We start from the raw sequence: 27604 nt of genomic DNA on the forward strand, positions 1-27604 counted from the left end.
CAAGTGTCACTTGGATATTGAGTTGACCTTTTGACTACTATTCCATGTTTTACCATTTGACTAAATAAACTAAAAACTTACCAAAATTTGCTTCATTTCCAAGCTCTTGTGGCCGGCCAACTTCAAGGAAGAAAGAAAGAAAACCTCTTCAACTTCTTGATTCCCTCTTGCTCAAATCCAATAATTCAACCATCTAATCTTGTTTTTGTTCCATAGAAACCCTTAAGGGAGTGTTTGTGAGGTGTTTAGTGGAGTTGTTTGGAAAGCTAAGAGGATTAGTTGTTCCCTCTCTTGTATTGCTAAGGTGAGTAGTGAATGACCCCTCTCCTCCCTCTAATGATGTTTAATTCATGATTGGTGGTAGTATAAGATGCAATTTTATGGATTATCTTTTGATTTTTGGTTGAATTGGTAAAGTTTTATAATTATTGGTGATTTTTCTGTTTTCATATGAATATGATTATGTGGTCATGTATGATGATTGGAAATGGTATTTAAGGAAGTTAGAAGGTGGAAAAAGTGGTTAATTGCAAGCAATTTCTGTTTTGGAAAGAAAATTAGAAAGTTAGGGTTTCATTGTTCTTCATTTTGCCCAGCACTGTATCACATAGTTAGAGGCTGAATTGGCTTTGGGTTAAAACATGAAAGTTGTAGGGAATGATATTTTAGAGATTCCTGTAAAATTTCAAGTCAATCGGAGTAGCGTATCTTGAGAAAAGATGGAATTACCCTTGCTGCCCTGGTTTTACCCGAATTTGATAGTTGCATCTGTAATTGGTTAATTTGGTTGGGAATGCTTCAGAATTGGTTGTTGAGGTCTTCTGATGAAATGTAGCCTTGTATCTTAGCTTTCGGATGGCTTTGGAATCACTTGATTTGGACTTAGGTAGGCTGACTTATGATGTTTGAACCAGACTGCAGTTTGTGAACCTGTTTTTGCGGTTTTGGTGTAGTATCTTGCATTTTTTATCTGGTTACACTCGAAACTGGACAGAGTTGCCTTCTTTAACATTGTAGCCTTATCTCTTAGCTTTGAAACGGTATATCTTGCACCTTTATCCGATAATCGTAGTACCTTTGGTGCCAAAACCGCAAAATGATATCAAAAACTGTTTTTTTTTTGTTAGCGCTTAACCCCATTTCCGGATTTTTCTGGTTTCCTCTAATGCTTATGTATGCTTATGGAACCCTATTTTGGGAGTATTTGACATTGGTTTATGATTCGTTATCGAGTTTCATTGTACTTATTTGCATGTTTTAGGGCGTGACAGTGGTTCACGACGCTCCTTTGACGGAGGTGCATGAAATATCATTTTCAAGTTTGGTGAGTGTACTACTCACTTGTGTGTTATTCTATGGCTTTGATATTTGAACTGAATGTGTTGATTGTTTATTGCACCTTCGATATTGATTTAAGTGAGGGTGTACTTGATCACTCTCACTTTTATGCCTTATATCATTGTTTATCATGTTATTGAAATGTTACATGGAATGTTACATGAAATGAAAGTACTTGATTTGGTGTCATTTGGACAAGTATCCAACGACCATGATTGTTACCATTGAGGTCAACCCCATTGGTAGTTGATTGAATCGAGCCGGCGAGGGGTTGGTCGTGCCAATTAATGAATCTTGGGGACTGTTATATGGAATTTTGTAATATGAGAGACTCTCGATTCCGGTGTACTCGAGTAATACCACATTGCAAGTGTTTGGAGTTCGGGCCCGGTAGGGGTATGTTGGGTGAAAGGAGTGGAAGTAAAGTGGAGTCTACGGTTGGTTACTTTGAAACATTGACGGAGAGTCAATGAGGTTCGATCAAGAATGCAAACGAGAAAAAGGGCTCTTGAGAGCCGCCCATATCCTTTTATCACCACTTTTGATGTGTGTCTTTACTTACTTTTGATGAATTGAAATGAAAAACTTTATGCTTATGTGAACTTTGCTGCTTGAGTGGTATTATATCACTGGGCGTAAGCTCACCCTATTCCTTTTGTTTTCCTTACAGGAAAATAAATACTTTTGGACTGCAATTGATAGTTGGTTGCCGAATTGAGTTAGATGGACATATCTTTTGTATAACTCCTAGATTGAAACCCTAAATATACTTTTGGATCCGTTTCTCTTTTGATTTGGCAAACTGTACATGTATCCACTTTGAATAACTTTTGTATGCCACTTTGGATTGTATATGCTTAATTTCAACATGTAAATATTTGCTTGATGTTTGGTTGGATTTTGACGTGTCGGTTACTATTCATGGCCGACTCCGGTTTCAATTTTTTTATTTGACACTTTGACTTGTTTACGCGCGTTTGTATGTTCCGGAACGTATTAGATCGCTATAAACTGAACCGTTAGTCTTGGCGAAAGTTGGGCAGGCAGTCCGCTAACCCCTTTTGGTTCGCCTTAAGAGAAGGTGGGGCTGTCACATCCCACATCGGAAAGAGATGAGTAGAATGAGGAACATATAAGTGGAAATGATCCATAGACCCAATGCCTTAAGGTTTTGGGTTTGGATGTGGTGTCAAGCCCATAAATGTGGTTCCCATTCTAGTTCATGGTTAAATTCTCCCCAAGTTTGGCTCTCCCAGGGCCCAACAATCCCTTCTCAATTTAGAACTTTTTCTAACGCATCTTCATCTGAAGAATGCATCCCAGTTAACATTGATTTCCTTTCCGTTCTCTTTGTTTGCCTATATATGTAGTTCCATTAGATCTCAGGAAGCAGAAAAATATAAAATGCAAGACATGTAAACCCCCATGTAAGATAAATGTAAAGTAGCATGCAGGATAAAAGAGAACCAGGAAAAATATTCCACTTCACTTTTCACAGCTATAACAACGCGTCACCTGAGGGAAAATAAGAGGAAGAGAATGAATACCTGTCTTTTGAAGAAGCAATAGCAGTTGGCGGAAGGATCCTGAGGATAGTGTGAAGAGCTAGAAACCAAAGCAGCAGGACATGCAATAGAGGCATGGTTTGCTATCGTGGATCGCGGTCTCGGTCGTTCTACATATGTCGCGGCATATCGATTGAATATCGGACGATATGTACATTATAGCACATAAAAATTTTCAAAAAATCTGAAAAAATTACTAAAATTAGAAAATACCAAAAAAGACACAATCTGAAAAAATATTCGAGTTGACTCTGAATTGATTCGGATATATCGATCGATACCATGCATCACAAATTTGAATCTATCAATATCGGTCGAGTCAGAGCGAATCGCCGCGGATACGGTAATATCCGTGATTCACGGATCGATATCGTACTTATCCCCTCCGTTCTGATTACGATTCGATTAATTCGTATCGAAATCGGCTGATATTGCTAACCATGTATAGATGAGCTAAACACCGAATTGAACAATAAAAACGGAAAAAAAGGTAATATAATAGAAAACAAAAGGTAGCTTTTCTTCCATTAAAAGCTGGGCAGAGAATGTTCTCCCGTTGGAAATGAACGAAAGCATATTGTGCAAATCTTGCTAATACAAATGAGGGTGGTGGAATCAAATGCGAAGCAGGTGTGAGGAGAGGTTTTAGTAGTTAATCTGAAGCATTATCCTTGAGTTTTATACTTTTTATATAAACACACTTAATTTGTTTTCGGTCCCAAGACACAAGAAAAGGGGCTTTTTGCTTCATGCAAATCTCTTCAGTAGTTTTATCCTTGAGTTGATCTAGAAGATTATTCTTGCCTTTTATGCTTTTTATATAAATACGTTCATTTGTTTTAGGTCCCAAGACACAAAAAGGAGCTTTTCACTTCATGCAAATCTCATCTGGATTTCAAGGCGTAAATACGATTTCATCTCAAAACAAGTTGATCTCAAAGCAAACAAATTCTTCAACGAACAAAAACAATAATATACACATACAGTGCACATGGAGGAGGAGGAGGATGACCATGATTTGGCAAGAACTCCTCCACGCTTTATACTAAGTTTCTAATAATGGCTCTGTGGTTACGGCTTGTTTAAAGAGAGGCGAAAAATAAAAGAACTTGTTTATAGACAACTCAATGGTTGTCAAGTCAAACAAATTTATAAGCTGGGCCACTAAAAAAACAGGATCTAAGCACTACTTAGTGTTTTTTTTTCTCTGTAAAACATTTTTTTGCTTCGCAAACCAGGTTCACAAGGGCAACACAACTCCACTACTGAAGCACTTTCATAACTGTCCGGAGTTCACTCTTTTTGAAGGCTCAAACTAATTTGACAAAGAAATGAGTATCGAATTGCTCACTTAACTCGCAGGTTGCACAATAATGCCGAAACTCATTGGTAAACAATTAATAAGAAGGTTATTGAGGCCACAGAAACAAGCAAACAGCATGTCCAAGTCAAGTCAGATCCAACTGAGATCATTCGAAATCAAAAGCTGCCAAAGATTGCATTATAACATCTTACAACTTGAAAACAATAAGATCCAACCGACATCATTTGAAATTAAAAAGCTGCCAAAGATTGCAGTATAACATCTTACAATTTGAAAACAATAGTAAAACAATTAAAAGTTAAAGAATCCTCTACCACAATTTGGTGAACAGAATCATGTCTTTTCAGTAGTCAGATAATTACAAGTTAGTATTGACTTTAGTCATCATCTGTCAGTTGGGGTGTACAATCAACTTCTTTGCCACTAGACGGATGCCAGCATTCTGCTGGTAGTCATAAGTATCCAAGGAGAAGTATGCATCCACAAAATTCCCAGGTGTAAATAAGGGATCTAGTTCTACAGTGTCAAATTTACTGAACACAAGCCTTTGTATGGTCGAAGATTCTTTTTGGTATATCTCTGTGGCCCAACGAACCACATCACCATCTGCTATGGTGGGTAAGCTGTAATTTCAAACATATATACATGAATTAGAAGATAAAACTTAAATGATGAGTAATCTGGGGTCCTAATCATCTGAAAGCAAATTTTTTATTGGCCCATTTTGAAAAGAGCAAAAGTTTTTAGATTTTTGCAGCATCGCTTTGGCTAGAAGATTATTTATTGCTTTACTTTTACCAATATTTCAGAATATGAATAGTTATGACAAAAAAGTCAAAAGTAGAGGAGGATAAGGAATATAGCTGAAAACTAAAAAAGAAAATCCTTAAAATGAATCGGGTTTGTGCATGATAAGTTTTTTAACTATGAAACAGATGATAATAAAGACAATTTCTCAACCTTTATCTAGCACATTAAGTGACACGATCTGTTGCTAAACCATTGAGCATAAACAGAAAATCACAATGTTATGTACGGAAGAAGGGATAGGATAACCAAACAAAAATGCAACTGATGAAATCACTAGAAAATTGAACTTTAACTGTTATGCTATTATATCGTGGTGGAGACTTTGAAAGCGAAAAAGAAATAAAAGCAACTTACTGCAGTCGCACAGTAGGAAAGTTCCAGAAGCCAGCCTTTCTAGTCACAGAAGGCCTCCATTCGGAGCTGCTACCAGAATCCACAGACAGCCTTTGAGCAAGCTTGTCAATTTCATCTAAAATTCTGCATAGGCTTGGTGATGCATTCACCACAAAACTCAACCGGGGGCGACCAGCAGGATCAAAAAATTTCTTACTAATTCCAAAGCGCACTTTCAGTTGCCTACAACAGACATGTAATGCTATACTTTTATGCAATATTTGTATCTTCCGAGTCCCACGGTAAAAGGGGGCAAGAATGACAGACACAGAAGGTATAGAAATTTCATCAGGCTCGAGGAAATCAATCAGACCGCAAGAACCCTCAGATGAAGTTGTTGAAGATTCTTGTAAGGCTGAACCAGATTCTTCTTCTTCCATGCTGTCCTCTACTTGAAGGGGTTCTCTCTCCATTTCATTCCTCAACAAGCCCATGTCAAAGGGGTCTGTCCCAATGGCGTTAGGATCAACTATATCCTGGACATCTATATTTGTGACGGGAGTTACAAGAGACAAGATTGGATGAGCTTCCTCCAGGTGATTTGCAGGAGTTGATCTCAGATGATTTTCAACTTTACTGCTGGATGATGGTTCATTTGAGTCCAAGCCTATTGCTTCAGGAGAGGCCTTCCCATTGCTGCGACTTCTTGTAGTAGCGTTTGGAGAAACCCAACTATTCTCTGTGAATATATCAGGAAGGCTGGACTCCTGCGAGTGTGAAAAGAATCAAGCTATTTACTTCACACCAGAGAGAAGGTTGCTTAATCTCAGCGAAGCTAAAGAATAATGCAAGGTATCGTTTAACATCCAGGTTATAATATTCAACAGAAAGCAGTAACTCATTATCACTTTAAATGGTCATCCACAAATGAACTTTAACTCATCCTTTGTTAGGGAAGCAATAGCTAAGATAAGCTCATCTAGAAGCATCATAGATACATCCTCTTAGTATTCAAGTCAAACACTCAGGCAAAACTACCCATCAATCTTTTGCAGCATTAATGACACTTAGATTCAACTTTCTTTTGATCCTTCAACGGTTCTAATATTCACTAATCAAAAGCCCATTTTTGCCTCTACTAAAGCATCAGAATTGCTCAAGTCCACCTAACACGGCCACAAAGCAGTTGAGCTTTGTGGAACCCCACTAAGGAATTTCAGAGTCCCTTAGCATATTTACCACCCACAGGTGAGTGGGTTATTTTCAACTAACTTCTACAGAGTTTAATCTCAACATGAAGCATTGTATACCAATTGCTAATGCTGGTAAAGGTAGGAGGAGACGACATCGATACTGAGTCACTGATTCAAGAATTGGAAGAAATGCAGCTGGGTACACAATTTACCCTCAAGAATAATGTGCACAATCTGTCATAACTGATTCCAATAATTTTAGAAACCACTAATTAAGAATGGCTACTAGTTATTATTATTTATTATTTAGCATCTTATCACAAAGAGAGGTATGTCAAATACTTAAAACAAGAAATGACAAAATTTGAATGCTTAAACCCCTGTAAATGCACTGACATCTTAATCTTTTATGAGAAAATATGATAATTTCATGTTAAATGGCATGGTGCCATAGGAACATTTCCAGAACTGGTTTAACATATCTGCTACTCCCCCCCCCCCCCGGCGGGGCGAGCTAAAAGGAAAACTCAAATGGCAGAAAATGAAAACAGCTTGAGCCACAGGCTGGTAAAGTTTTTATAGATATTTAGCTCTTGAAACAATCTAATGGACTAAACTTTTAGTAGATTTGCCCAATTGCTATATAGGTCAACACCGCCAACTGAAGAAGTCAATAACCAGCAAAAAATTGAGTAGATGTAACAAGAGATATTCATCAAATAAAATGAAAGCCGGAACAAGGTGTCATTTTAAACTACTTAGGTGGAATGTTTAATACTAAGCATACACACTGACCACTGATCATAGTTATTAAAAATTGCACTATCAAATCAAATTAAGAAAATTGTATATCAGAGCATGAAAATTGTCATTACCAAGAATAAAACAGTAGCACAATACTTGAGAACCTCAAGATTCATCCGAACATCATCTAAACTCCTGCAACATGACATTTGAAGAGAGATAAGGCTAAAGCAGAATGAATCCTTCAGGCATGATACATGTGACAACACAACAATATCATCTACATGTTTGGATGTTTGTTGATCCGCATAGCTTGCTAAATGTAACAACCGGATGACAAAAGGAAGTCAAACACTAGTCTATCAGCCTTCTATGTCAAGTCACTCGGAAACAAGAACAATTCAGCTTTAACTATTAAACTAATAGCGCTATCATAGAAAACTTCTATAGGATAACATTTAAGGAAAAAGAAGGTACTTGTACAGACTGAGAAATGAGAAAGCAACCATACCTATGTGTTTGCTGACCAATTCCAAAATAGGTCGCAAGAGTGGCCATCTGAACATCAAGCAACTCGTATTAGCATCTAATCATCATGCTAGACAAATGCTCAGAAAATAACAAAATTGTTCAAACTGTGAATGCATACATGTTAAACTGATTCGAGATACTCAAAATGTTAGTTGTAGACGATCAGATCTGACTAGCAAAAATTCAGATTCTTTTGGAAGAACTAAAATTCAACCTAGGAAGGTCTTATCTAAGGAACCCATCAACAAGAGTACTGATTTATTAAAGTTAAGGCCATTTAATGGTCTACCTATATGCACAAACAAACAATCTATAAGATCAAACCTCAAATTTTATTTTACATGAATGATAATGGTTGATTAATTTCTGTGGTTTGACTTCAAAAATTTCATCAAGTAAACTAAGATTTTATGAGTAGAAATACAGTATTTGGATTGGATCAGCCTTGTTGGACTGTGATTTTTTGGAGAAAAAATTTTACGTTTTCTGTGAATATTCCTTCTATACAATTTCCAATCACCTTTTTACATCACATACACTTCCTAAAAAAGTGCTACATCAATTTTTTCCCAAGCACTTCCCAAAAAATCCAACCAAATAGTATTTGGAAACATTATCTTTTTAGTTGGAAAAGAATAAGTGAGTCGACCAAGTCAAGCATGAGTCCAAAGCAAGAATGAATTAGTAGGGATTGGGTCCTTTGTATTGGATTAACTATAAGGATGAAAATTGAGGGTACAAATTATGTTCTTAAAACATGAGTTTTTATTTACTGTAATGATAGAAGAATGGTATTGCATATTAGAAGAATGGCATTGAATGATAGTAATCAGATTTTCCAGGAAAATCTTTTAAATACTTCAAACTTCTCCTTTTTCTTCTATTACTTCCCCTGCCCTTTGATACAAATATATTCTCTCTCTTCTTTTTTCATCTAGAGCAAAATAAAATGCAACAAAGTTATTTATCTTTTCTTCTGCCCTAAGCAAATCTTATCCTCTGATTTTCTTTCCCACAACCAAACACTAAAACTAAAAAAAAGAGGTATTACACATTTATTTTACTGAGGCAATGAATATATTCGTCTACCAAAACTTATAGTTAATCCATATTATATAGGAAAGATGATTTACCAAAAATTGCTTAAGTAATTAATCACTTTGCACTAGTACATCCAATCTGTCCTCTAATGGTTTCTAAACTCATCGACATAATATCTCATTTACCTATAGGAAATTAAATCATACTTTAGGCCCCAAAAAAAACTTTTAAATGCCACGATAATCAGTATTTATTATCTTTATTGTCCTTCCAATTCCTTGTAAGACTTCGAACTCTCACAAATAGAAAAAATAAAAAGTGTAGTTCCTAAAACAATTTAAGGGGGACAAGATAATTGCACCTTCATGTCACCAGCTCTTCTTCCAAATCTTTGTGTTAACAATGCCAGTGAATCAATAGTTCCCTTGGGCTCCGGAGCTGGCCTATCGATCTCGGCGAAAGCTTCTCTAATCCGAGCACAATCAAATCTTAGTATATTGTGCCCTGCCCATATCCTCCCTGTATAGAAAAACAAAACAATTAAAAGTCAGTTCATCATAATCCCAACGATCTCAGAAACACACACAATGATGAACTTTACATTCTCAAGGTTTCAAATCAAAATCTTGTCCACTGAAATACTCCCTATGATCACAAAACATCGAGCTAAAATATCCACAAATGACCCCAAAATACCACAATTAGTGAAAGAGGCACCCATAAACGCTTGATTGCTAGAAAGCGCACAATTTTGGGGGCTGCTTATTATGAGGGCATTTTGACCCACTTTTGTACCAAATGTATACTTTTCTCGGTATTTTTAGCACTGCATTTTGTACAAAAATACGTTTTTTTCCCTGTATAAATGAAATTCTTCACCAGCTCAATTCACAGAAATCAAAGAAGACCCCACAAAAATCCAGCATTTCAAGTCTCAAACTTTGCTCCTTCATCAACAACACTAAAGAAACTATATTGGTACAATAAAAATAGCAAACCACAAAAACTAAATGCTAACAAACAAGAATCCTAATTTACAAGAAGAGCACTTAACTTTCCAAATACATGTCTAAATTTCTATAGACAAAGCGAGAAAAGTAAGATAGGGGGCCAACCATGGAGAATGCCGTAGACTTTATCAGCTATTTCAGCAAAAGTTGGAGCCGAAATCACGGCATCTCTACTAATCCCATTACACCGAACAGAAAGATTAGAAATGAGGGACAAATCAGAGGGTTTAACAAGAGTCGAGTAACTCTCCAGCTCAATTAGCTTTTTGGGGCAAACCAAAATCGCCCCAAATTCCAAAATCGCAAACCCTTGACCCTGCCGAGTTGGAACGCTGGTTTCCACATCGAAGAACGCAATTTCCGACTTATCCACGGCCGGAACCATTGCTAAATTCATTTCAATTATGCTAAAAATTTCACTAATCACTTGCTAATTTGGGACTAAGCTGGGTTGGTTTTGGGATGGAAATTGAAAAGGGTTTTGAGAGAAATGAAGGAAGGGATTGTGTAGGCATTTATAACTGGGTCGGGGGGAAATTTTGGGTTAGCTTGTGGGAGAAGGAGGTGGGCTGTGATTCTATGCTTTGCAGAGTTGCAGACGCAAAAGAAAAGCGTGGATATGAGGAACACGTAAGGTGAAAGCGATGCTTTCCTCGTTTACAAGGCAAATCGGATTGCTTTGGTTTCTGGTCCTGCCAGTCCGAAGTTTAGGACATTTTCTTTTGTTAATTTGAGAATGAAACATTTATTTATTTATTTTGTTGGAGAAATTTTTTCTTAAAGATATGATAAAAAAAAATTTAGATTTTTAATTTGAGAAAAAAATGTTAAATAAAAAGTATTGCTACAGGTGTTGACCATTAAAGTTACGTTATAATTACATGGTAGTATTAGGGATGTACGCGAGCCGAATTACTCGCGAGCTAGCTCGGTCAATGGCTTGGCTTGAACTCGGTTTGACTGAGTTCGAGCCGAGTTTCAAGCTACTCGATTGGTCTTCGAGTCAAGTTTCGAGCCAGTAATTTGAGGCTTGAGATTTGTCGAACTACTCGTTGAGTCAGGGTGTATTTAAATAATATATATAATTTAAATAATATATATGTATTATAATTATAAATTGACCGTTATGGGTATAATTTATACTGAGTTTACAATATACTCTTCTTTATAATAAAATTTCATCATGGCAAAAAAATAATAACATAATTATAAAAAGACCTAAAAAGAAAAAATATCTAGAAAAAGGAAAGAAAATAAAGTTCAGAAGCTTTTTCGAGTCGAGTCAAAAAGATTGATTAGACTCGACTTGATAAGGTTTGACTAAAAATTGAGCTTTATCGAGTCGAATCTCAAGTTTAAAGGGAGTTCTTCGAGTTGAGTCTCGAGTTACGATTTTTTTGACTCGATCGAGCTCGAGGCGAGCTCAAGCTTAGATACATATGAGTCGAGTCAAGCTCGAATATAGCAATACTCGAGCTCGACTTGGCTCGATTACATTCCTAGGTAGTATTAGGCAAAAACAATGAAATATAAGTTTTTACTTTTAATTTTCTTTTTTTTTTAGTAGAAGCTATTTTGACCATTGTGGCAAGAAAAGTGATTTTTGTAGACAATTTTAGGTATTTTGTTTCAATTGATACCCACATGGCTATCATCATTAGCAATTGACCAACTTTTTTCTGTTTTTTTTTGTAAATCTGATTTTCTGTAATAAGAGCAATGAACGTAAAAGATAAAAGATAAAAGAAATTTCAAAATAACAAAGAATAGTCTCATTTTGCATTATAAGTATAGACGAGTTAATGAAATTGAACGCTAAAATCAAAGTGCCAAATAAATTTTGATCAGTAGGCAATTAATCATGGTTAGTCAATTTACTTTACTAAATCGCTAGGATTGTAGTTTTCTAAGAAAAGATTATTAGGTTTTTTATGAACATATTTTTTAAACACCTTTTTAACTCACATATATTAAATAACTACAATATATTTTCTAAAAAAACTCTAGAAAATAACAGTCCAGACAGGTCCTTAATTTATCCGAGGCAATCACCTCTGTTTGGATTGTGAATTATTAGAGATATTTTTACTGTAGCACTTTTTGTGATGTGATGTATGTGAGATAAAAAGGTAATTGGGAAGGTAAAAAGGTGTATTGGAAATTGTAATGATGATGTAAGCAAATAAATTTAGGAAAATAAAACTCAATCCAAACAAAGCGGTTTACGCAACCATCAAGAAAGCATGTCACAACCAATGAGAGGTTATTTCTATTACTGCAAATATCCATACTTCCCCTCGAACTTTAATCAAGTCATCATTCTCCCCGCTCAATAGCTTTCAAACATCCTTCGGGAGAGGGAAAGTATAGGTGCTATCAAATTTGTATTTTGAATCCTATTGGCCACTTTTGTTTGCTGTGGAGTGTGGACCTTAGAGTTGGCACGGAAATTGATTAGGGTATTGTTTCAGCATCTGCAGCTTAGTCTCTTTTGCAGATGTATAACAAATGAAATGAATGACAATAATGTTCAGGCAATTGTTACTAGTAGTAAATTCAACTCTCCTATTGATTGGCTGAGAGATCACTATGGGAAATCTTTAAATAATAATAACAAAATTTGTTTAATAAACGAGTAGAGGTTGGTCATGTTTCACAAACAATCAAATAAAACATCAATCATTTGATACGTGTAAAAAGATTTAAGTATGCATCAATTTGACTGGATCTATCAAAGTTAGAGTAATGGTATTCTATTTGTATTAAAAAGAAGAACTTAAAAACAAGAAGCTTCACCTCATAAGATTTGGACGCTTAGCATAATTATTTGTATTATTGTAAATTTCTTATATTAATCCTATGCAACGTCTCAAATTTGACGAATTGAGCTCAAACTTGAATTCGAGCGGTTCTTAAATTTGAACGAGCCGAATTCAAACTCGAGTTCAAACACAAATTTAAAATTGGCATACCAAAGTTGAGCAACTAGTTTTGTTCACTTTATTATTGAACGAACTCAAACACATCTTTAAAATTAACGCATCGAATTTGAGCAACAAGTGTTGCTTATTTTATTTTGCTAAACGAAAAGAGTTTAAACATCTCTTTCTATGTATTATGCACGTTCAGCTAGTGAAAATGAGAAGTAAACACTTACAAGAAGCAAGAAATTAAAGCGTACAACAATGTCAATATCTTTCAGGCAAAACTACAGCAATAGACAATTTCATTATCCACGAGATTGTCGCAAAGCACGGGTACACTTGGGAATATTAATTGTTAGGGTCTCACTCAAATCCAATAAAACCAGTCATGTATTTTCATGGTTTTGGTCCAAATTTTAAAACCCAGACCCTTTATTCGATGGGTCTTACCTGAATATCAGTTTTGCTGGCATCTTTTAAAAACTTAGAAATCACTCTTATAGAAATAATTCAGGAAGAAATATATCTCTTAGATACTCCATTCCTCACGCACCTGGTTCCTAGAAACAACAGGTTTATAATTGTCAATATCCATGCATTAATCATTAAAATTTTAGTGTACGTAAGTCAAATGAAAATCAAAAAGTATTTGTATCTGGCTACCAGATGAAATGCAGGTTATACATAGTATTCCAGAATTATATATATATATATATATATATATGTGTGTGTGTGTGTGTGTGTGTGTGTATATAAAGAAACTAATGATCTTAATTTCCCAGAGCAACTAAAACAAAAGGTTAACAGTAATAAGAAAAGGTTAAGGTTTAACAGTGAAGGGTAGTCTTTTGTTAGAGGACAAGTTATATCAAAGTATATCAACATTGGATTCCTAATAAAGTTTAGTTGCAAGTTTGAATACAAGCTTATACACGTGACCTAGTAGGCTGCTTACATATTCAGAGCATGGAGCCTTGGCAACTCACTTAGCAATCAGTATATGAACGTCTTGGCAGGTTTAAGGAGACTATGCACCTTCGGAATAGGGACAGTTGCAGCCAGTTGTTCCTAAAAGTTCAAAATCCTTGCAGTTAGACACCTATATTCTCCACTGATTCCATAGTTGTTTTGTCAAAGCTTTGCTGCTATGAGGGTGCTGAAGGTGACACATAAGTTCTCTTCCAAAGTTTTGATGCAAAATTAGGTGATGGAGACACAACTTCCTAGCACCCAATAGGGAATTCACGGTCACCCTAAAATGCAAAAACTTCTGAAAAATTGTGTTGATGATTGGCAAGGTGAGACAAAGATGCAACTCAAAATTCAGAGCTGATTGTGTAAATGCAGTCCAAGCCAACGTCAGTTATTGATTGTCCTGATTCTGATAATGTCCAGAAGAGAGTTCTGTAGTGCTCGTCTAGTAACCATGCAAGTTCATTTCTTTCCTTATCAAACCAAGCATATCATAGATCAAATGTGAATGCTTGTGCGCTCTGTCATTGACCACAAAATCATGAAGGACTCCATTTATCTGAACCCAACTTCGACCTGAAGGCTTTCTCACTCCCATCTCCACTATCTTCTGTTTTACAGTATGTGCTTCCTGCCACCTTCTAGCGGTAGAATATACATCTGACAAGAGCATGCAATACCCTGCAGCTCTGTCAGGTTCAAGCTCCATGTCCAACATTTTATCCACATGAGAAGCAAGTTCCACATTTTTATAAATCCTACAGCCACCAAGAAGAGCACCCCAGACTACATCATTTGGTTTCATAGGCATAGTCCTAACAAGCTCAACTGCTTCATCTAATAATCCAGCTCGACTCAAGACATCAACCATGCACCCGTAATGTTCAACCCTTGGTTCAACACCCCATGTTTGACTCATACTGCAGAAATAGCGCCATCCCTGGTCAACATGACCAGTGTGGCTGCAAGCAGACAACACACCCAAGAATGTCATTTCATCAGGTTTAACATTGCTTTCTCTCAACCTATCCATTTCGTGGAATAATTTAAGAGCCTCTTTTGCATACCCCTGTTTTGCAAAGCCTGTGATCATACTAGTCCAAGAAACTGTTGTTTTCTGTGGCATCTCTTTGAATACTCTATAAGCATCATTCGTTACACCACAGCTAGCATACATATGAATCAACGCATTGTTCAATGAGAGCAGCTTTGGCTGTTTTCCATCGCTCAGAATCTCAAAGCTATACCGATGAATCCATCTCCCCAAATTTAAATCACCCAATTCAGCACATGCTGAGAGCAGCACCACCAAGGTAACCTGATCAGGTTCCACTTGGGCCCTGCGCATCTGATGAAACAGAGCCAATGCTTGCCCACACCTCCCATTTCCCAAACATCCATCAATCATGGTCGTCCAAGAAACCACATTTCTCTCCGGCATCTCATCAAATATTCGACGTGCCCCATCAACATCCCCGCACCTAAAAAAGCCCGAAAGCAATGAATTCCAAGTCACAATGCTTCTCTTACCCATTTCATCAAACACATATTGCGCATTACTAACACCATCCTCGCCTCCACAAGAAGAGTACAAATTCAACAAATTAGTCTGAACAAACACATTTGAGCAGAACCCATGTTTCCAAACCTTCCCATGAACCATTCGACCTTCACTCAACAAGCCCCCTTTTGTACAACCATTAATAACATAAGAATACGAATACCCATCAGGCAAAGCTTCTGATTTCCCCATTAGATTGAACAACTCCACCGATTTACAGGGTTTTTCGCTTCGGCCATGGCCTCTGATAATTTGGTTCCAAACATTGGTGCTGGGACTTTGGACTTGTTCAAAAACTTCGGATGCACTTTTGAGATTACCAGAGGTGATGTAGAAGGATAATAGGTTGACAAGAATGAAGTTTGTCTGAGAAAAGCCATTGATGATAACTTGAGTGTGGATTTGGGATAGGTGTTTGATGGTTTTACAATTTTGCAATAGTGAAAAGAGGCGTTGTTGGAGGGCTCTGGTATTGATTTGTACCGCGGGAAGGGATTTTTCAACGAACATTCAAATGGTTTGTTGGAACTCGAGGAGAGAGTACGGACACTGGACAACTTTATTTTGTTTCCCTTTTATTTTAGGGAAATTATTGATAAGTAAGACATATATCTGTTTATTAATGACAAAAGGCATACATTGCAAAAGTGTTACACCATCCTTATAAACTTTGTATTGACGCTCTTCATTTTTTTTTTTTTTTGCTTCAAAAAAAAAACTCTCCATTTTTTAAATTTTCCATATACTTTTGGGATATAAAATAGTTTTTTTTGGAAGAAAAGTTTTACTCCAATTAAGAGGGGAGAGGGCCAATGCAATTGGGACCTGGTACGATTCGATTTGATCATTGTATTTTTTATGTTATTTGGTATACAATTACCAAGACTTTAACGTGGATGGGGGGTCAAGGGATTCGATTTGATTGTTGTATTTTTTATATTATTTAGTGTACAATTACCTTCAACAGTCTCTTGAGTTGTTGGTTACCACCAAGATTTTAATATGATACCTAATTGTGGCTGTCATTTCAAGTGGCTTCCTCCGACGGGATTCCCCCTCGACTCCCTCTCCTCGTAGATTAGGTTAGAATAGGTTATATAAATTTTATGTTGCGACAAAAAAAAAGTATACAATTACCTTACATTATTGTATTCGAAATAAAATTAGTGTACATAAATAAAGTATTTAATATAATATTATATTGTATTTGTAATACTAAAAATTTAAACATATGCAAGAATTGGATGAAACTGCACAAAATACAATTGTACCGGTTACTTGTCCAATTAAGAGGGCAGCTTCTTGTCTTCAACTCCATTGCGTCACAAAAATCTATACAAAATAAATTGATATTCCATTATGTAACAAAATGTACTTTTGGAGGCGAATCGAGATCAATTTATTGTCTAATGTTGAATTTGAGAATTCTTTACAATGGGGAACTTTGTCTTTTTCCTTTTCCATCAACAAATTAAAAATAAAAACTTGCAACTCTAACGGATGATTCTATATATGAAATTTATAGAGAATGAGCATGCAATGTTACTTTATAAAATTAATATGTGAGTTGTAATTAATTGCACGTTCCTATATAGGGTTTTCTAATGTATTATGAAGCAACCAATTAATAAAATGAATTTACTGTAAAAACTACAAGTAAATTGATATGATCCTAATTTAGAAAGTGTGGCGCCATTTTGCTTCATCATTAGCCAATTCATAGGTTAATTAGGTATTTAGTTGTACCAAATGTGTACTTTAATTGGTCTATCAAATCGTTAAATCACAGTAATTTTCTAAATCAAGTTTTCTAATTATTTTAAGAGTAAATCTTATATACTATCACCGTTGGATTCATAATATATATGCAAAAGTTAGATTTTAAATTTAAATTTTACATAATTATTATTCATCCAAATAGTTTAAACTGTGTTAGAAAAGATTAATCCTTATTTTAATCTCTTCCAACATGTTTATAAAATATTTTATCTAATTCATACAAGAGTCATATGTACATAGATTGACTACAACTCTTATGACAAAATTATTCGAGAATGATTTAAAATGTTAGACAAAAGGAGAATTAAATTCCTCTTCTTTTTTTTTTTTTTTCTCTCAAATTCTAAAATCTTATGGATTGACGTCAGAATTGCCGCGAGACTCAACTGTCCGATTTCCCGGGACTTTTCTTCATTCAAAAGAAAAAAAAAAAAATCGTTAAACCCAAAATGCAAATTCTTTAACCAATTCATGGCAAAATCTTCCAATTCCTCACATCCTCTAAGAAATGTCGAAGCTTTTTATCCCACAAAAAAGAATCAACCCACCAGGATTTTCAACGTTTTCATCTGTCCCTCATTCCTCTTCTTCTTCATTTATTACGAATCTGATCACCTCAATTGTCAACTCCAGAACCCCAAGCCAAGCTCTTCGAATATTCAACTCAGCATCGAATAAACTGGACGCTTCGAAGAATCTCAAAGTACATTCAGCCCTCATTTGTTTTTTGACCAATTCGAAAAAGTATATAGATGCCAGGTGTTTGATAAAAGGCCTGATTGAAGATTTAGGAAAATCCCGAAAGCCACACAGGGCTTCTTCTGCAGTTTTTAATGGATTTAGTCAGTTAGAGAGTGTAATATCTAGTCCTAAGGTGTATGGTGTGTTGATTCTTGCGTTGTGTGAATTGGGGCATGTCGATGAGGCCTATTGGGTGTACCGGAAGATCAGGAGTTTGCCTGCGATACAGGCTTGTAATGCACTTTTGGATGGGTTTTGTAAGAAGGAACAATTTGAATTGATGTGGGATGTTTACAAGGATATGGTCTCACATGGTGGTGTGCCGAGTGTGGTCACTTATGGTGTGCTAATTGATGCTGCTTGTAGTCAAGGTGATCTTGCAAAGGCGAAAATGCTAATGGATGAGATGGTTGGCAAGGGGATTGTACCCACTGTTGTGATTTACACAACGCTAATACGTGGTTTGTGTAGTGAGAGTGAGATGGTGGAAGCAGAAAGCATGTTTAAGAGAATGAGGGAGATTGGTGTGCTTCCTAATTTGTACACCTATAATACTCTCATGGATGGGTATGGTAAGGAGGCAAGTGTAGAAAAGGTCCTTTGGTTTTATCAAGAAATGTTGGATCAGAATCTGCTTCCAAATGTGATCACATTTTGCATCCTCATTGATGTGCTTTACAGGGTAGGACAGTTACAAACAACAAGGAACTATTTTGTCTGCATGGTGAAGTTTGGTGTGGTTCCCAATGTTTTCATATATAATTGCCTGATTGACGGCAATTATAGAGTGTGCAACCTATCTGCTGCACTAGATTATTATTATGAGATGGAAAAATTTGGTATTTCCCCTGATGTTTATACATATGGTATACTTATGAAGTGCTACTGTAGTCTGCATAGAATGGAAGAAGCAGATGGGTTATTAAAGATAATGAAGCACAGAGGGGTCCATGCTAATTCCGTGGTTTATGGTACTCTAATAGATGGGTACTGTAAGGAAGGGAATTTGGGGAAGGCTTTGGAAGTCTGCTCTCAAATGACAGAAACGGGAGTAGAGCCTAGCCTTATTACCTTCTCTACCTTGATAGATGGTTACTGCAAAATAGGGAATATGGAGGCTGCCATGGGGTTGTATAATGAGATGGTGATCAAAGGCTTTGTTCCAGATGTTGTCACGTATACGTCCTTGATTGATGGGCATTTCAAAGATGCAAATTCAAAAGCAGCTCTTCGGCTATACAAGGATATTACTGAAGCTGGTATATGTCCTAATGTTTTTACTCTTAGCTGCCTAATTAGAGGACTGTGCGATGACGGAAAGCTCAAGGATGCAATGAAACTTTTCTTGGACAGAAAAAGGGCTGGATCTTCTGGCGCTAAAGCAAATCACATAGATACTGAATGTTGCTCCCCTAACACTGTTATGTATTCTGCTCTAGTTCATGGTTTATGCAAAGAGGGATACTTGTTCAAAGCTAGCAAGTTTTTCTCAGATATGCGGCGAGAGGGTCTAAAACCAGACATTGTTACTTACTCTACCATCCTCCGACGGCATTTTGGAGATGGGCATGTGCTTGAAGCAATGATGCTCCATGCTGATATGACGAAGATGGGCACTATACCAAATGCTACCATGTATAAGCTCTTAAATAAGGGTTATCAAGAAATTGGATGTCAAAGTTCAGCTCTCAAATGTCACGAAGATTTAGAAAATTTAAGTCTTGTCAATCCTTATATAGACTCTTTGAAGAAAGATAATATGCTGAGGCAGTCCATCAATGTGTGATTAACAGATCTTAGCAAGAGGCTTGTCAATTGTCATGGTCCAAAAGCAATCCATGATTAACTGGAGATTCGATTAAACCATTGTGATGGTCACTTGAAGTAACATAAATCCGTGTTTACCCTTGTTAGGGGATGTCAAATCATCGGGTAAGGTTTCCATGACAAGAAAGAGCAGACCAGTGTGATGCTTCCTGTCCTCTGTGGCTTAATGCAGTATTTTGAAAGTTTGCAATTCAATAGCATATACATGATTGACAACAAAGACGAACATGGCGTGATTATTGTTTTGCAACGAGAGAATAGGAAAAGGAGGAGCTCCTTTTGCCGGTAGTCGAGATAAGTGATGATATTGGCTAGATCAGCTGGACACAGGAAAGTGAGTACTTTATCCTTAATGTTCGTGTGAGTTTCAGTCTGGACTGGACAAACTGGCGCTGCTAACATAATTCACTGTGTAGAGAAGTGGTTCAAGCTTTTTGACTGAAGGAAACTTGTTCAGAGATCTATCAAGAATAAACAAGAGTTCGTCACTCGTGTATATTCGGACCATAAACTTTTGTCTGTGTCTAGAAAGATAGAGGAATTAGTCATTTGTAACCAGCAGTCCGTCTTTTTAGTAGTAGAATATATAATATAAGGGCAACATTCCTGCTTGTTATCCTACTGATGGATCAAAGTGCTTAAATTCAAAAACATGTTTGACACATTATAATTTACTGAAGAGCTATTTCAGTTCATATTGGTGCTATTACCGGTGGTTTACCAATTTACGGTTTCCATTTCTATGCTAGAAACCCTACCTCAGCCAGTAATCGCCACATACTATACATACATGATCAGATGTTAAGATTCTTGAACCCTTGTATAGAGAAAAGGGTAGCCAAATCATTTGCGAGTATAAGCCATGTCGAACTTCAAAATAATCTCAGCTCAAAAAGACCCAATAACGCCCTTCAAAGTTACCTTAAGTCCAATCCCTCCAAGACTTTCTTGCTATTTTCTGACTTGCTCAGGAGAAATACCTCCCTGCTTGATAGCTACTCTCTTCTGTATGCAATCAAAGCTTGCACCAAAAAAGCCGGAGCCATTGAAGGAAAACAAGTTCATACTCTTGTACTGAAACTAGGCTACGAACCCATCATTTTCCTGCAAACATCTCTCGTAAACATGTATTCTGCAGCTGGAAATCTTGCTGATGCGCGTCGGATGTTTGAAGAAATGCCAACTAGAAACGTAATTTGTTGGACTTCATTGGTTTCTGCTTATGTTGATAACCAGGAAGCAAATGCAGCTTTAGAGATGTTCAGGCGGATGCAAAAGGAAAATGTGAAGCCTGATCATGTTACACTGACGGTTGCTTTATCGGCTTGTGCTGATCTTGGGGCATTGGAGATGGGAGAGTGGATTCATGGTTACATCACTCAAAAAAGCGAGTTAAATGCAGATTTATACCTGAAAAATGCCCTCATTAACATGTATGTAAAATGTGGGGATATTGGAAGAGCCAAGGAATTGTTTGATAACCTGAAAAGAAAGGATGTTACATCTTGGACATCCATGATTGTGGGATATGCAGTACACGGCCAAGCAGAGGACGCGTTAAGGCTTTACGCGGCCATGGAAAAAGAAAGCAAAAGTATGACCAATAAAAAGTGCAGTCATAAAGCTCATTTGATTAGCCCTAACGATGTAACTTTCGTAGGAGTCTTAATGGCTTGTAGCCATGCAGGCATGTTAGAAGAGGGGAAAAAGTACTTCAGAATTATGACTGAGGAGTTTGGTTTGAAGCCTAGACTTCCTCATTACGGCTGCATGGTTGATCTCTTTTGTAGAAAAGGGATGCTAAAAGATGCTTGCGAGTTTATCTTGGCAATGCCAGTTGAGCCAAACGCGATCATATGGAGGACATTGCTAGGTGCATGTACCATTCATGGCAATCTAGACCTTGCTGCAGAAGCTTACAATAAGCTGCTTCAACTGGAGGAAAGCGTTGTTGGCGACGATGTTCTTATGTCCAATATATATGCTGCAAAAGAAATGTGGAATGAAAAGTTGAAGGTCAGAGATGAAATAAAGCAGAGGAGGACCCCTGGCTACAGCACAATTGAGGTGGGAAGTTGCATTTATGAGTTCGTTAGTGCTGATGATCATCATCCTTTGGCAAGTGATATTTACGGTGTTCTTGATCATTTGATTGGAAACATGAGAACTTACAGCTACACCTCCCAGTTTTCTACTTTGACTGATACTTGATGTAAAGGAAAACTATTAACTCGCTTGATTATAGGATGCGGTTGAAAAGGTCTTCCTTGGCATGTTCTTGTTGCGTAAATAAGCAATCTGAAGGAGAAACTTGTAACTGGGGAAAAGGATTGCTTGAATATTCTATTTGGCAAGACTACAAAATCTTAATAACTTCAAGAATAAAGTTGAGGAGTTGCCTAATGTGAAGTTCTCAAGTTGCTTGACTTCTAAGGACTGGACACCCACATCTACAAAGCAAGCAAACTGCGAGCAGAGTTTAACACGACTAGTTTGTCTGTACTTTCAAGTACAAGCAACATTGTTGTCCCATTTTTAGTATTTCCTTCTAATTTTGGCCTTCTCCCTTGTAATTATTTTGATCCATTTTTATGCAAGTTTTGTTTCCAACTCTTTTTTGCGAACCATCTACTTTACAAATGACTCATACTTTGGTGGATTCTCGTGGATTATCAACCCTGTTATCTGATGCCTCGTTCGAACTGAATTTGGAAATAAGGAGGTCTCACATTGGGTTGATCTTACAACTGATTTGCCTTCAAATATCCAGTATACCATAAAAGGGTTTGCTATTTACATTTGAATACATGGTAAACTCTTGGGCATTCACTACTTGAGCACGAAAATCATAATTCAATACTAAATTCCATCCCACCCCTCTCCCGCTGATTTAAAAAAGAAAAGGTCAATTCTGGAATCCATCAATTCAAGACATATCTAATGAGGAATCAAATGGCACATGGAGTAATTAAGATACTTGTCCAGTTAGGATACATGTTTAATTCTGATCATTTTCCACCCCACCCCCAATGATTTGAGAAAATTACCCCCCCCACGCGCGCGCGCACACATATATATATATATTGCACAGTATCACCTCTATGGAGTTGAATTAAACTCCAGTTGACAAGACGTTTTGCTAGAATTCTAAATAAACTATAGTTGATAAGACGTTTCATTATAGCTCTAAATAAATAACTAATAAAACCAATTATTTGTGTTTTCATACTATTCAATGGAACATTGCACGATAAATATAAAATAGACATTCATGTAACTGAAAAAATCAAAGTAGACTAAGGTCCCATTTAGGGGTGCTTTTGTTTAAAAAATATTTTTGAAGGATAAAAGTTCGTTTACTGTGTTTGGTGAGTATCATTCCTTCAATTTAGAAGTAGAGCTTTTAGTCATTAAAACACTTTTGATATAAGCACAAAATTGGTACTTTTAAAGTAACTTTTGTTTGTTAAATTAGTTTTAACAATTTTATTTACAAATTTTGAACTAAATGAAGAAATAAATATCTTTTAAAAATTCAAAATTGCACATTCTCAAATAAAAAGAATATTTATGCAAGTATGCACTCAAACAATATGATTAAGCACTGTATTTTGATCAAAAAGTTTACTGATTGAAATGATTTTTGATAAGCCACCCCACCCAATGATGGACTAAACTTTGTTCTAATCCAAACAATGCTTGAAGTTCATGTCACTAAATCAAGAGTTAAAAACTACAAAGACAAAAGGAGGTATTAGTCTATTACCTCAATATTCATTATCAATATCTCCTTCCACTCCTCCTTTGGGCCCGGCGGTCGCTTTCCGAAGAAGTCGCTCTCCAGTCTTTGCTTTGTTTTTCACGTCTTTTCACTCTTTCCTTAATTCCCAGCCTCTATATGAATTATGATTTCACCACCATTCGTTTTCTTGATTCTTGAAGCAAGTTTAAAACTTACCACCAAAAAATAAACAAAACAATTTCTGCAGTCATCAGAGGAAGTGGACTGTATAGATTCTCCAGTATGGCGTTGGGCCATGATGAAATTTGGCCTTCTTCTTCTCATGGGCAAGCTTGCTTGTCATCTGGCCATGCTAGGAGCAGGAGTAGGAGGAAGAAAGACACAGGATTAATGATTGCTTTCTGTTATTTAGTGAGGTTGATGGCTACAGCAATCTTCACTGCTCTCAGCATACTCTTTGCAGTTGGTAATCACTTCAACTAATTTGAGTATTAATTCCTTTGGTTTCTCTTTTCTTTTAATTTCTATAAGCCAATGTTGCTGTTTTTCAATTACTTTGCTGAAAAAATAGCCCGATTTGTATACGAAAAAAATAATTTATAGGCATATTTTAATTGGATTTTCCTTGGAGATTCATTAGTATACATAATTTACAGCAAACTTAATATGTAAATGCACATATTCGCATGTATTGCCTCCTTGCTAGCAGGCACTGAACTGATTTAGCTTCGAACTAATACCTGAAACCCACATGAACGAGCGCCATTAGACAAGCCCATTTTGATTTGGAGAGACAAGGTTTAAAGAAGAACTTTAAAAGATGAACTATGTTACTCGATACTAGCTATCAGGCTTGTTAAGAGCTAAAACGAGATTGGTTCGCCAGCTAACAAATTCAAAGGCCAAGTTAAGAGTAAATGTTGTTGAGTTTCAAGTTTGGCTCAAGCTTGGTTTCATAAGTAATACAGTATGTAAGTTAAGCCACTTGAGGTCTTTTTGAGCTTGGCTTGATAAGCTTGTCTAATTTCAGCTCGAGTAGTATGTTGGCCAATGCTCAAGCACAAATTTAAACTAGCGGCCTGTTTGAGCTTGGCTTGATAAGTTTGTTTGAGTTTGAGCCGAGTAATATTCAAAACCATGCTCAAACACAAATTTAGGCTATAGCAACAAAGATCAAAGGCAAGCTTGAGCAGCATGGTGTTCATCTTTATTAGTCTCGTTTTGCACCCCCTTAAGAGAGAGCTTTGCAAGTTCTCTGGCTGGGCAGACATTTGGAATTGGTCTGAGTGAACCTGCTACACCTCCTTTATACTGTTACTGCCTCATTTCTCAACTTGACTCAATATATTTTACTTGCCTTCCAGGTTGATGTTGTGCTCACCTAGATTGTAATTAAGATGTCAGTGACAAGAAAATTTTATCTTACATGAATTTACTGACATTTATGTATGAGAAGCACCCTAATGTTGCATTGCAAAGCGTTATTCATGTGAGCTGACATTCTCTTAAAAATTGTCATTGTTGTGTAAATGGTACATCACTGCATCCCTTGCCATGATGGCATACAGATTTCTACTCTTTGTGTATGTTTTAGTCACCATGTTTGACATTGGGGACAAGGCAATGCGCCAAACATTGTGTCAAGGGCTGTTAGTTGTGTAATTTCTGCCTTTAACAAAAACTGTATTCATTGTCAAATTGTAGCTGGGGCGTTTACTGGAGGTGTCGCTGGGGGAATTGCTGGTTGGGTTTCAAATACTGGTATACTTCGTGGCGTTGCTATGGTTGCCATAGCTGGGGCTACTATCTCTGTGCAGTTCTTGGATGCTCTTCGTACTTATTGGTGTTCAGAGTGCCCTGGTTCAAGTAGCTCATCATCTATGGTCAGCATGTTTATTTTTAGTTGTATGTGTTTTTTATCTTCTCACTCTTGCTAGTTTATTTATTGTTTTATGCACTGAGTTGAATTGTTCAATTTGAGAAAGTAAGCATTTTTATCAGTTTATGGGTGCATGAAATTTGATTTTCTGCCTAATTCATATGTTTGTTATCAGGCCAATTTCTTGCAAGAGCTTTTTGACACTATATTTGTTAACCAGCAGATCGAACAGCTTCCACCAGCGACTCCTAGAAGTCATCAATTGCAGGTGTTACTCTATTTCAGCATGGTTTTTCTAATTTAACTCATTCGCAGAGTAACAGTTTCTTCTAGTGCATCTTAAAGTTTCAATATTTCACTGTCCAAAGAGACTATTTTCTATCTCCAATGCAATAATGAGAGCTTCCTCCACACTTCCATGCACAAAACGACTAGAAGGAATTTTCATCCCAAATGCTTGTTTGGGAGTTTGCTTTAAGAGCCTAAAATTTGTTTTTCAGCTTTTCAATTATCTTGTCATTGCCTTCCTATACCCTCCTTGCTGCAGTGCAAGATTCAGCCTAATGGCTCTTAAAAGAGTACCTAACCTTGTAGTATTTTATTTGTGTATCTGTAACAATAGTGATGATCTCCAACTTAACTGAACTTTCATTATCAACTCTTTCCCTTTGAAATCCATTAGATAGTTATTACTTGCACTCACGTTTGTGATTTGGGTAACTTTTGAACTGTACTATTGGAATCTAACCGATCAGCAGGTAAACCGTCCTAATACAAGCTATGGTGAGAGTAGAGCTGGTCCTAGTGTAGTTGCATCATCAGGCTTGTCTGAAGATTCACTCAAGAAGCTACCATGCCTTGTATTGTTGGATGAAATGAAGGCAGAACAAGAGGCATGCTGCTCTATATGTTTGCAGGTCCCCATTTACTTCAGAAAGATTTCTAATTGATCATTATCTTCTTGTTCACTAATCATGAAGTATATGATGTTTGTAGGATGTTGGTGTCGGGGATACTGCAAGGACCTTGCCACAATGCCGGCATATGTTCCACTTGGCTTGCGTGGACAAGTGGCTTGTTATACATGGGTCATGTCCAGTATGTAGGCAGGATGTAACCAACTACCCTTAAAGTAGCTGGCCACCAAGAGAGCCTTAAGACTCTACTTGGGTGTAGGTCAAGAGATCGAATCCCTTGGTCTGCATTCTAAAAATTCAAGGCTTCCTGAAATGTTTCACCAACGGGTGCCTAGGCATCCATCTGGACCGGTGGTGGCTCAGTTCCCCCCCCCCTCCGGATCCTCCCTTGATCCCATAGGGTCAACCCCCCTCCACATAGTATAGAGTAGAAATAGGTCTATCGTGTCCGAAAAAAAAACACAGGCAGGATGTATATATAATACTACCCCTACGTAAAGTTGCAATTTTTGTACATAATAAGTTACTCTTCAGGGCTGTATTATAGATCAGAGTCATGCCTTTGTTGGAGGGGACCGGCAAAATTGTTGAATAAGTCAGTCATTCAAGCGAAAGCGGTGCCTTCAGTGTCAAACATTGTATAGGAAAATTGTCGTATTCTTCAGAGAATTCAGAATAAGATTCCACATAGGTGCATGGCCATTAGGATCTGTTTGTAATCTTTAAAGTCTCACTTCCATCCAAATTTTGTTTCTATCTACAGCTGGCGGTTCCCTCAGGTTGGAGTTATTGATACATACGCTGTATTCAATTTAGAGGTCTTGGCCTTTCCAATGTAGTCTTTGTACTGCATACCCTCTAGGAATTTAACAAATGTGTGCTATTTTGAGGTATTGGCTGTTGAAGTTGTTTTATATCTTAGATTCAGGTTAAAAGCCACAGTAGATTGGTAAAACTCATATGGGTGAACTTACTACTCCAAGAATTGAGGAAAGATTTATGCATTATTAGTGATCTAGAAAATTGTTGAATGACACAGCAAGAACAGAAATATGAACAAAGGTGTCAGAATGAGCCTAAAGTGCAAGTCTTGATGCCAAGTAGGGTCACTAATGAGTTCAGATGGTAAGGTGGATTCAACCGATTCAAGTAAACAGACGCTGAGTTGGTATAAGCTGTTAACGAATGTAAGGCTCAGTTGGATCAATGGAACATTTACTTCGTTTAGAACCCGATTTCAAGTTCATGTGTTGCAGGTAAACAGTACATACACTTTGAGAATCAGTGGTCAGAGGCAAGTTCGACACTTGGTCCAATTCTGTTTCAATTTCTCAACCTTAATGCAATGCATGGCAACGTTGGATGATCAGGAA

At 36.9% G+C, this 27604-nt stretch overlaps 5 protein-coding genes across 10 annotated transcripts; 3 read left to right on the forward strand and 2 right to left on the reverse strand.

Annotated features, from left to right (window-relative positions):
• Positions 1 to 4372: 4372 nt before the first annotated feature.
• Positions 4373 to 10424, reverse strand: LOC113738389 (protein NEN1). The gene is made up of 6 exons (XM_027265574.2): positions 9995 to 10424; positions 9241 to 9398; positions 7819 to 7865; positions 7439 to 7502; positions 5392 to 6137; positions 4373 to 4850 (listed from the first exon to the last, which is right to left on the reverse strand). Exons 1-6 carry the CDS (start codon positions 10284 to 10286, stop codon positions 4619 to 4621), a joined length of 1539 nt encoding a protein of 512 aa, XP_027121375.1. The 5' UTR covers positions 10287 to 10424; the 3' UTR covers positions 4373 to 4618.
• A 3215-nt stretch (positions 10425 to 13639) lies between these two features.
• Positions 13640 to 15944, reverse strand: LOC113739272 (pentatricopeptide repeat-containing protein At5g48910). The gene has a single exon (XM_027266502.2). The coding sequence runs from the start codon at positions 15854 to 15856 to the stop codon at positions 14231 to 14233; it is 1626 nt and encodes a 541-aa protein (XP_027122303.2). The 5' UTR covers positions 15857 to 15944; the 3' UTR covers positions 13640 to 14230.
• A 1511-nt stretch (positions 15945 to 17455) lies between these two features.
• Positions 17456 to 20388, forward strand: LOC113739274 (uncharacterized). The gene has a single exon (XM_027266503.2). The coding sequence runs from the start codon at positions 17634 to 17636 to the stop codon at positions 19650 to 19652; it is 2019 nt and encodes a 672-aa protein (XP_027122304.2). The 5' UTR covers positions 17456 to 17633; the 3' UTR covers positions 19653 to 20388.
• Positions 20389 to 20491: 103 nt separating this feature from the next.
• On the forward strand, positions 20492 to 22435 carry LOC113738791 (putative pentatricopeptide repeat-containing protein At1g74400). The gene has a single exon (XM_027266060.2). It carries the CDS (start codon positions 20492 to 20494, stop codon positions 21902 to 21904), a length of 1413 nt encoding a protein of 470 aa, XP_027121861.2. The 3' UTR covers positions 21905 to 22435.
• A 1002-nt stretch (positions 22436 to 23437) lies between these two features.
• LOC113738718 (NEP1-interacting protein-like 2) lies at positions 23438 to 27009 on the forward strand. 6 transcript variants are annotated; one of them, XM_072046265.1, is made up of 5 exons: positions 23438 to 23901; positions 25140 to 25318; positions 25535 to 25582; positions 26070 to 26231; positions 26311 to 27009. In XM_072046265.1, exons 1-5 carry the CDS (start codon positions 23718 to 23720, stop codon positions 26443 to 26445), a joined length of 708 nt encoding a protein of 235 aa, XP_071902366.1. In that variant the 5' UTR covers positions 23438 to 23717; the 3' UTR covers positions 26446 to 27009. The 6 variants fall into 6 exon arrangements, with proteins under 6 accessions (XP_071902366.1, XP_027121768.2, XP_071902367.1 ...); XM_027265967.2 differs by having other exon boundaries at positions 25538 to 25582; XM_072046266.1 differs by having other exon boundaries at positions 23439 to 23901; positions 26073 to 26231.
• Positions 27010 to 27604: the final 595 nt, after the last annotated feature.

Source organism: Coffea arabica, chromosome 4c, assembly GCF_036785885.1.
Source record: "Coffea arabica cultivar ET-39 chromosome 4c, Coffea Arabica ET-39 HiFi, whole genome shotgun sequence".
Taxonomy (NCBI): Eukaryota; Viridiplantae; Streptophyta; class Magnoliopsida; order Gentianales; family Rubiaceae; genus Coffea; species Coffea arabica.

What these genes read in the sequence shown, in the direction of transcription:
- LOC113739272 (XM_027266502.2), bottom strand. Translation starts at nt 15,856, where the DNA reads ATGTTCGTTGAAAAATCCCTTCCCGCGGTACAAATCAATACCAGAGCC.
- LOC113738389 (XM_027265574.2), bottom strand. Translation starts at nt 10,286, where the DNA reads ATGAATTTAGCAATGGTTCCGGCCGTGGATAAGTCGGAAATTGCGTTC. An exon ending in GAAGAGCTGGTGACATGAAG is followed by an intron (nt 7,866 to 9,240) that starts GTGCAATTATCT and finishes CTTGATGTTCAG; the next exon opens with ATGGCCACTCTTGCGACCTA. An exon ending in GTGCTACTGTTTTATTCTTG is followed by an intron (nt 6,138 to 7,438) that starts GTAATGACAATT and finishes TCACACTCGCAG; the next exon opens with GAGTCCAGCCTTCCTGATAT.
- LOC113739274 (XM_027266503.2), top strand. Translation starts at nt 17,634, where the DNA reads ATGTCGAAGCTTTTTATCCCACAAAAAAGAATCAACCCACCAGGATTT.
- LOC113738718 (XM_027265965.2), top strand. Translation starts at nt 23,718, where the DNA reads ATGGCGTTGGGCCATGATGAAATTTGGCCTTCTTCTTCTCATGGGCAA. An exon ending in CAGCATACTCTTTGCAGTTG is followed by an intron (nt 23,902 to 25,139) that starts GTAATCACTTCA and finishes GTCAAATTGTAG; the next exon opens with CTGGGGCGTTTACTGGAGGT. An exon ending in CTAGAAGTCATCAATTGCAG is followed by an intron (nt 25,583 to 26,069) that starts GTGTTACTCTAT and finishes CTAACCGATCAG; the next exon opens with CAGGTAAACCGTCCTAATAC.
- LOC113738791 (XM_027266060.2), top strand. Translation starts at nt 20,492, where the DNA reads ATGTTAAGATTCTTGAACCCTTGTATAGAGAAAAGGGTAGCCAAATCA.